Here is a 9672-nt window from a genome sequence, read left to right as displayed (position 1 = left end):
ATCCGTTTCCTTTTATGGGATGATGCCATTGATTTTAGTTTTTAAAAATTTTTTTTAATATAGGTATCATTTATCAGGTTAAGGAAACCCCCCTCTCCTTTTTAAAAGCAGGAATGTGATCAACTTTTTCTAAATTTATTATTTTTTCTCCTTTAATCTGTTAATATGGCAAATGACAATTATAGATTTTCTAATATTAGGCTATCCTTGCATTACTAGGACAAGCCCAGTTTGCTAATGGAATAGTATCGTTTTCATACATCACTGACTCTTATTTGGTAATACTTTCTTTACTATTTTTGTATCAATATTCATGAGTGAAATTTACTAGTTAACAAAATATACAAGCAGATTATGTTATCTAGATTATAATGACTTCATAGAATGAGTTAGTAAATGTAACTTTTCCCCATTATCTTGAAAACTTTCCATGTTGAAATAATCTCTTCCTTGAAAGTCTGGAAAAACTCACTTGTAACACAATCCAGGCCCAGTGTTTTCTTTGTGGAAAGACTTAACTTCTGCTTTTATTTCTTTAATAGTTATGAGATTATTCAGTCTTTAACTTCTTCCTAGTTTAGTATTCTTATATTTTTCAAAGACTATCTCCATTATTTTAAGTTTTCAAATTTATTAGCGTAACACTGACAATATTTTTATTTTAAAAAATCTTTGCTGTATTTGTATTTACATTCATAACAGATAGTATTTATGCCTTCTCTCATTTTTCATTTTTTTTTAGAGCTGTGTCTATTTTGTTAGCATTTTCAAGAACAAGCTTTTGGCTTTTACTTCTATTATTTTGCTTATTTTTATTGTTTACTTTCACTTTATTCTGTTGTTCCTTTTCTAACTTCTTAAGCTGAACAATTTGATCAATTTTTAATCTTCCTTTTTCTAATTTTAGTTTATAAAGACTCCTGGAAGCACCACTTTTGCCACACCCCTCAAGTTTTGGTATGTAATGTTTTTACTATTATTCAGTTCTAAGTATTTAACTACCACCATTCCATTCTTTCTTCCTTTGATCCATTATTTAAAAAGTTTTTCAAATACATATATAGATTTTAAAATCTTGTTGTTTTAATCACTTAGAAAATATAATAAGTATAACTATACTTTGAAATTTTCTGCAATTTGTTTTATGGCTCAATTTTTATAAATGCTCCATGTGTGCCTGAAAAGAATGTGGAGTCTCTTAATTGCTGGATGGAGAATTCTATATATGTCCATTGGATCAAGTTTATTATTGTGTCCAGAATTTCTGTTGACTCAAAACAAAAAAAGTTTTCTATCTATTGATTTGGTTCATTTAGATTTACCTAAGTGTTTATCATATTATTTGTTCACAAACCTTTTTTGTATCTTGGATAATCATTCTGGGATCATTTTCTTTCTTCTTAAGCACTTTCTTAGAGTAGGACCCTTAATAGTAAACACACCTTTTAAAAAATATTTTTATTTGCTCTCATTCTTAAAAAAATAATTTTACTTTCTACACAATTCCAGGTTGACATTTTGTTTGCCAATGCTCTGGAGACAATATTCTACTGCTTCCACTGTTGCTAATGAGAAGTGAGCTGCTAGTTTTTCCTTTATAGATAATTAGTCCTTTCTCTCCGGGTAGTTTCAAGATGTTGTCTTTGGTGGTCTGCAGTTTCACTACAATGGTTCCATGCATAAATTTATTTATATTTATCCTGTATGGAGAATATTGTAGTTCTTGGAAATTTTTCATCTCTGGAAATGCGTAGCCATTATCTCTTTAAATATTGCCTCTCTTTCATTCTTTCCTCTTGGGTCTCCATTCCATCTTCCATATCTCTTAACCTTCCTTTCATATTTTCTATTTCCTTCTCTCTTTATTTAATTTACTCAGGATTGATTTTTCAGGTATTATTTTCAGTTCCCCAGTTCTCTCTTCAGCTGTCTAATCTGTTAACCCTTCCACTGAGTTTAAAATTTGATCAATTATATTTTTATTTTTGTATTTTAAAAATGTTTGTTAATTTCTTTAAAATTTTACATGTTTATCCTGTTAACTTTAGGTATATAAACATTTTGTACATAGTTATTTTATATTTTGTATCTGAGAATTTTAATATTTGTAATCTTTTGGAGGGGATGTCTAAATTCACTATTTTTCTTGGCTCTCATTCGAGGTAGCTTGCTGCCTGCCTCTCATGTGTTTGGTGATCTTTGACAGAGTATTACTTGATCTTAATCTGTGGAAGTCCTATGTTCTCATCCTGGAGAAGCTTTCCTTCAGAAAGTATCTGATTCTATTACTAGAAAGAGAGTGACTTGCAAATTAGAACTTGGGCTCCTGTGGAGGATTTTAGCACAGAACATAAGTTCTATGGCTTTGCAAGATTTGTTCTCCTTCACAACGGTGTTGCTACAGGAATGCATCCTTGGTAACCCTACTTCTTCTGGGTGCCTGCATTTCCAAAACCAGCTCTCTGCCATTGTGGCTCTTACTCTCTTCAACTTCCTACTTTTCTGGCCTACTCTGTGGACTCAGCCTCCAGTCCCAAACTCTCAGTATTCCCACTCTTGTGCTTGGGCACCCTCTATCTCTTGGGTGCTGAAGCCCTGGTTTGTCCAGATTCAAGCTCAACTTTGTTTGCCTGTATTGGGGTGAGGGGTTGCCAGAGACCACTCTTACCTTTAATAAGACCAGCAATGCCTCTAATTATGTGTTTTATTGGAGGTCTTAGAGCTTCTACTTGGTCATGATACTAGAATTTGAAATTATGCAAGATTTTTGACAATTAGGAATTATTTAAAAACTTACCTCTATTTATATATATATTTATATACATGTTTATAAATACATATATTTATATATATAAACACACACATAGAGCTAATACCTCAGAGAAACAGTAGATCTCAAAAGATAGCTAGAAGGTAAATAAGAATTCTAAATTAAGATTATGATCCATGGATTGGCATTTGTTCCTTTGGGTTTCTCATACTCATCCTCAGTTGCTTTGGAAAGATCAGCACCTGTAAACATTTTGTTAGATTTGAATCTATAATGCAGCTTTCACCTAGTCAACTTACAATGGCAATTTCTATTATGGCCTCAATTTGTGTTATAGGGATAACATGGATCATTTTATATTTCTAAAATACTCTATTTGTAATTTTTGAAAAAGATGACTATAAAACAGCTAGCATTCTGTTTTCATTTACCTATTTTCTGAAAGGTGAGGTCCTAAAATAAAATAAGTTAACCTCAAACAAGAGAAAAGTACATATAATACTGGTGTTTGTATTTTAGCATTAATGCATACTGTTCTTCATTTATGAAGACTTTGATGCTTTTTTTCCCTACCTTTCTATCTTCAGTGTCCAGCACACAGAAGGCATTCCATAAATATCCACTGAATGAAAGATGTTACTGATCTTATAGGAGTAGAATGCAAACTTTTCCCATTATTACCAGCGAAGTGGACAATTTGCTCTGAATCTTCATGATTTTGCCCTTCCCCTGAACAAAAAGTACTTGCAAGGAGGCTAACTAAAGTTAGTCTTTGAGATCTTGAATATAGTAAAGCTAACGTATAATTTGACCAATAGGAAGTTTCTAAAAGGAAATAATACTTAAAACCAAAGGTAAAAATTACAATCTATTTAAACTTTAATTTGTGCATTTGTGGTAATTTATGACTGCAAAACACTTTTTTCTTCGAATGACAGAGTTAAAGGCACATTTCATTTGAATGCATAGTGTACCATTCTAAAATATCCTAATTTCCTTACAAAGTGCTTGAGCAGTCACTTACACATACAGTAATAGCAAATATATTTACACTCTATAGAGTTAAAAAATTTTAAATCTGACTAAAATATATATATTTTAAAAACTACAGAAAAAATTAGTGCTTTCTTCAGCTTAATTGTGTGAAAATACCCTGCCCTATAATTTTTTTTAGTGATTGACTTCAATTAAAAACAATTTCTGTACATTGTGTAGTTACAAAATGCTATGTCAGTTTTTAATGCTAAAAGCCTATTTTAGACATTTCTTTCTATGTATACTTGAGAACCAGAAAAGGTGAGCAGACTGTACCTCAAAAGTATTTAGTGTTTTTTTTAATGTGTTAACACTGTTTAAATTAAAGCCAGACAATTAAGCTAAGATCCTCTATTGTCCTTTACCAAGGAAGTTAACTGGCATTTTAAAATAACTTTAAACAGCATATTGCTCCCTCTTTCTCTAAGATTTTCCCACAAAGGATCTTGGGTAATAATCAATTTGGAAGGAAATGTCAATTATCTCTGAACAATTTTAATTGTTCTCAGAGTACAATAAAAACATGCCAACACACCCTGGCAAGGTTGAAATATTTATGTTTTTAGCTCAAGTCTCTATAAATCACTGTGCTTTCACGTTTCTCATAGAATTTGAACTTCAACAATTTTTAAGACATGAGATCACTGTGATTAAATAGTTAATTCAGTACGGTTAGTTAACAACTTGTTATTCCTGAGGTATGATGACCCTAACATGCTAAGCACAGAATCAAAGATGTTATTATTGAACTATGGAAAAAAATGAACTCATAGACTAGGAGGGAAAAAAATAAAAACAAACAAAAAACCCCAAAACACTCCAGGCAAGTGGAAAAGTCACGGCTTACAAAAAGACTTTCCCATAAGAGCGTTACAAAAGCCACAAATGGATCCTCTGAAGAGTTGTAAAAAAGTATTTGATCAAATTATTTTTCAGACTTTTGAGGTACAGCTTTAGTGTTATAATTTTTATAAAATATAGACTGTTTTATCAAAAATATTTATACATTCTGTTACAATATATTGCTTTTGCCCTCAGTAACTGCCAATATAAAATCTGGATCCAGTGGCCTAAAATGTACAAATGCACTTAACATAAATGCTGGAGTTTGAGGTGTCTGGTGGCCACTGTACAAAAGTGATGAAGTGGTGAAATTAAATAATAACCCTACAACATAGAATACATTACAACTTGCACATATACATGTTCACAGCATGTATACAACGATAATCCCTATGTTTTAACAAAGATATGGTTCCCTTCTACAGTAGACACAAGAACAAGATGAACTAGGTTGATAAAAGTACAACGAATATCAAAAAAGGAGGAATCAGTTCACTAATTTCGGAGGAAGGTATGACAGCACATACTGAGTGTCTAGACTTTGGGAATGCATCCAGGTAACACAGTATCTTGGTTCAGGCTGATCAGAAGTCCTCATTCTTAAAATTTTAAGTAAATGCTGAGTTTAGTTGTTCCTGTTTGTTTCAGCATGGCTTAATAAACAAAAAATTGTTTGGCAAGTAGCTCTGTTGGAAAGCTATGAGGCTCTCTTACATGGTTGGTAAAGATAAGGCAATAAAAATTTTCGCCTAATAAATATAGAAAATTTATAAAACAAGACATCAATTGATTTCGTTTAAAAAAAAGAAAAAAAGCCCAAAAATGTGCACAAACTACCACTACATTTTTTTGATATTAAAGTAATTTCTTTAAAAAAATAAGAGTATTTGCCTTATTCAAACGGAATCATACTATGTGTGACTAGTAATAGCATCCCAAGCCTTTTTTTTTCTTTTTGTAAAATACAGCTAAGTGAAGTTAACTGATTAATCTTTCTTCCACTTAAAGCAGGCATACAGCAAAGCTAGGGACTATAGAAGAGTGTTTTTTTTTTTTTTTAAAATATAGACTATTGATCCAAAAGTATTCATTTGTGATAGATTTTCATGGCCGATGTTCATTCAGCTTAAACTCCATGAAACTGTTTCCAGTGCTCAGATTTATGTTGAAAACACATTGAGAAGCCACTTTTCAAGAAGGTATTAAAATAGTACTTTTAAACAAATCTTCATGTGTTCAAAAAAAAATCTCAGAAGCTGCTGGTGGCACAGAGAGCAAATGAAGGGTTGCTATTTTTAAGAGGTCTTCTTGTAAGTCAGTCTGCTTGGTTTCACAGTGTCTAGGAACTTAACACCAATCAGCAATGTAGTCAAAATCTCTGAACATTTCTTGCTCCTCTTCTGAAAGTATCCTTGGTTCTCGAGGTGGAGTTAGAATAGGTGCTTCTGAGGTAAATTCATCATCAAAATTACTAACATCTTCCCGTCCTCTAATGGTAGGTACAAATGGCGGCTTTACTTTTTTGTCCATCAGAGCACTCCAATCAATTAGCTGGATTACAAAATATAAAATGACCAGTTTAGTTTCCTACACCTAATTGCTATAGTTTCATAAAAAGTTTTAAACTTTCATACTTACCCGGAAAAATGGGTGCTTTTTTACATCCTCTGCATCTTTCTCACCAGCTCCAAGGCGCCGCTCAGGATTTCTTCTTAATAGCTAACACAACATAAAGTATAAAAGTTAAAATAAAACCAGCAACTTCATTGATAAGGATGCTCATAACTTGGAAAGATTTAGATTTTTTTGGTATGTGTTTGTCTAAACCACAACATCTATGACCTGAAAAATAACTTCTGTAAGTTCTACTGAGAAATATCCTTCAATATAAAAAATTTAAGTAGTTTATAAACCATTAACTCTTACCCTTCTCATTATCGAAATGGCTTCTGTAGATAAGAACCTTGGATACCTTACTTCATCATTTACAATACTGTCAAAAACCTCCTCTTCATCATCACCAGGAAAGGGAGACTAGAAGAAATATCTTTGAGTAAGTTAAAATGAGTTTTGATGCAGTAAAATCTTATGACCTACCTAAAGTACAACCAAGAACCAGGTAGTGAGGAAAAAAAAAATCAACAAACACCAAACAAACAAGGACTACAGGAAACCACAATAGATATGTATCTATTACCCAAGGGATACACCATACACTCTTACCAAAATCTTCAAATTTATTTCACAGGCCCTAAAAACAACTTTTATCATATCATATATCATTTTCACTTAATTTCATTCCATTCCACTTTATTGCATTCATTTATTTATTTACCTAGCCAGATGTTCAATATTTTGAATGCCTACTCGACAGTGGGAAATATTTAGATAATAAACACAATCCTCAAGAAGGTCAATCTTTTGGAAAGAGAAAAGGGAACAGTAAGATAAATATGGTAATGAGTGCTACTATAGAGGGAAGCACAGAGTTTGTGGAAATACATCAGATAAGGATGTACTCTGAATTTCAAAGTCAACAGCCAATTAACAGTGGCGACACACAATGAGAGGTTTGCAGGCATAAGGACTGGACTAAGAAGCAGCTGCCAAGAAAATCAGACTGAAAGGAACTCAAAAAGCACACATTTCCAGGCATATTGAATGCTTTATACACAATAGGTCTTGGGGCATCTCAGTAAACAGAGTATTAAAATTGTTGCTTATAACGACCCTGAGTCATATAAAAAAGTAGTTAAATTACATTCAGTGTAACAATTTGATGTACAAAGTGATAAACTCTCAATTATGTTGAAAACGTGGCTGTGGAATTTGACTTATTGCCTCAGAATTTCAGATGGCTTAGATCTGGCTGCTTGCTTCCCGTAAGGCATTAAAGAGTAAGAGCCAAGCAGAAAGCAACATCAACGGAAAGGGAGGGATTTGTGAAAATGAATTCAGAACCCAACTTCCTAAAGCTGAGCTGCCAATCTTATTGCTCATATCTAAGAAAATTTCAAACTTCTCAGCTATCAAAACAGTCTGTTCATTCACTCATTCAAAATAGATAAATCAAATACCTACTCTGTGGGGCAATATAATTTCTTTCGGGGATTGAGACAGCAAGTCAGCGGAAAATTCTCTTTCACAAGGATTCTCAATCAAAACATCAAGTGGTAATACAAAGCATTTTTGTCTCCGATTTTGATCAGCCAATTTTGTATGTGAAAACTGTCACTCCACAAGTCTCTGAACAGTGAAGATTTATCTACATATTTTTTAAGATGTTCAAGTTCCTTGTTTCTGCAAATAGATTACAGTAGCCCCTCTTATCTGTGGAGGATACATTCCAAGACCCCCAGTGGATGCCTGAAACCTCAGATAGTAACTGAACCCTATATACACTACGTTTTTTCCTATACATACATACCTATGATAAAGTTTAATCTATAAATTAGGCACAGTAAGAGATTAACAACAATAACTTTGGCATATCCAAATTGCCAGCATTACTACTCTTGCACTTTGGGGCCATTATTAAGTAAAATAAGGGTTACTTGAACACAAACACTGAGATACCGTGACAGTCGATCTGATAACCGAGACGGCTACTAAGTGACTAGCGGGTGGTTATCGTATACAGTCTGGATACGCTGGACGAGGGGATGATTCATGTCCCAGGTGAGACAGCGTGAGATTTCATTGTGGTACTCAGAACAATGCATAATTTAAAACTTATGAATTGTTTATTTTTGGAATTTTCCATTTAATATCAACCGCAGGTAACTGAAACCGTGGAAAGCAAAACCATGTATAAGGGAGGACTACCATATAAGCTAACAGGACTAACAAGGAAAGGCTAACAATTGTGTTTTAAGCACATATAAAACAAATCCAATAGTCTGTTCAGATGTCAAGTATCTAAACTCCAGTATCTAAGGTTACTTTCAACTTCTTTGATACTTCACTCTCATTTGACACCGGGAAAGGGGACCTGGTACATTAGTTTATTCCTGGAGTCTTTTCCAGTCCTCAAAACTCATATAAATTCACATACAAATTTGGAAATGCATAATATATCCAGTGAGTTTTCAGTTATTTGTAATAATAAAAAAATTACACATAAGCTTTAGCCAAACTTCACTTTTATCACAGGTAAAAAAAGTTATTGCTAAAATTTCACCAATGCTATGAAATTATAAAGTATATTGATGAGTTTTAAGTTTAGTTCTTTTCCCAACTATCCTCCTAGGTAGATGCTAAAGAGAAGCGAAATTGCAAAAAGCAACCGTGAAGGAACAGCCAGATTCATTGTCTTTTATCTCCTAGGTAAGTAAGAGCTCAATCAATTAGAAGCTCTTTTAAAAAATATGGAACAAGAACTTCCTTACTTGTTCACTGCCAAATGCTCCAGTAATTTTAGAATAGGAGAATCAAATGGCTCTTAATTCTGTAGTATTCTGTAATAAACTCACATTTTTTGCATGTCATCTCTAATATGGAGAGTAAATTTTAAGCAAGCATATAATTTTTGGTAACAATTAAATCTCAGATGTAACTGAATACTATATTAAAAAACAAAGTATAAAAATGTTACTTTTTTTAAAAGGAAGAAAAAAAAATGAGTTCAAGTTTGCCAGAGCTTACAGAAACAACTATTAGGAGTACTTCTGACACCCTTAGAAAGTAAAGACCATGATGAATTAGGGATAAAATATATCTTTCCATTTTAAAATACCATATAGCAGCTTTTCTAAATAGAGGTGAAAAATTCAGATCTGGACCATTGGTGTTAAGAACAGAAACAAGTTTAGGTGGACTGAATACCCTATCCTGGAGGCAGCAAAGCATAATGGTTTGGAGACAGGTTCTGAAGCCAGAGAGCCAGGGTTAATATCCCAGCTCTACCACATGACAGCTGTGTGACTTTAAGCGAGCTATTAACCTCTTTGTGTCTCCATTTATGCATCTGAAAATGGGCATAAGACTAGTATTGAGCTCATTAAAGGTTGCTGAAAAATTAAATG

At 32.9% G+C, this 9672-nt stretch overlaps 1 protein-coding gene across 1 annotated transcript in view; it reads right to left on the bottom strand.

The window, feature by feature from the left end:
• Positions 1-3625: 3625 nt before the first annotated feature.
• Positions 3626-9672, bottom strand: part of PKN2 (protein kinase N2) — a 131137-nt gene continuing 125090 nt past the window's right edge. Inside the window, exons 20-22 of the mRNA XM_058538443.1 lie at positions 6575-6682; positions 6287-6367; positions 3626-6199 (exon numbers count right to left, since the gene is read on the bottom strand). Coding sequence (XP_058394426.1) covers positions 5996-6199; positions 6287-6367; positions 6575-6682 — 393 coding nt within the window. The 3' untranslated portion in view covers positions 3626-5995. The remainder of the gene's footprint in view (positions 6200-6286; positions 6368-6574; positions 6683-9672) is intronic.

Source organism: Diceros bicornis, chromosome 4 (genome assembly GCF_020826845.1).
Source record: "Diceros bicornis minor isolate mBicDic1 chromosome 4, mDicBic1.mat.cur, whole genome shotgun sequence".
In the NCBI taxonomy this organism is placed as follows: Eukaryota; Metazoa; Chordata; class Mammalia; order Perissodactyla; family Rhinocerotidae; genus Diceros; species Diceros bicornis.
This window is presented reverse-complemented; position numbering and strand designations above follow the sequence as displayed.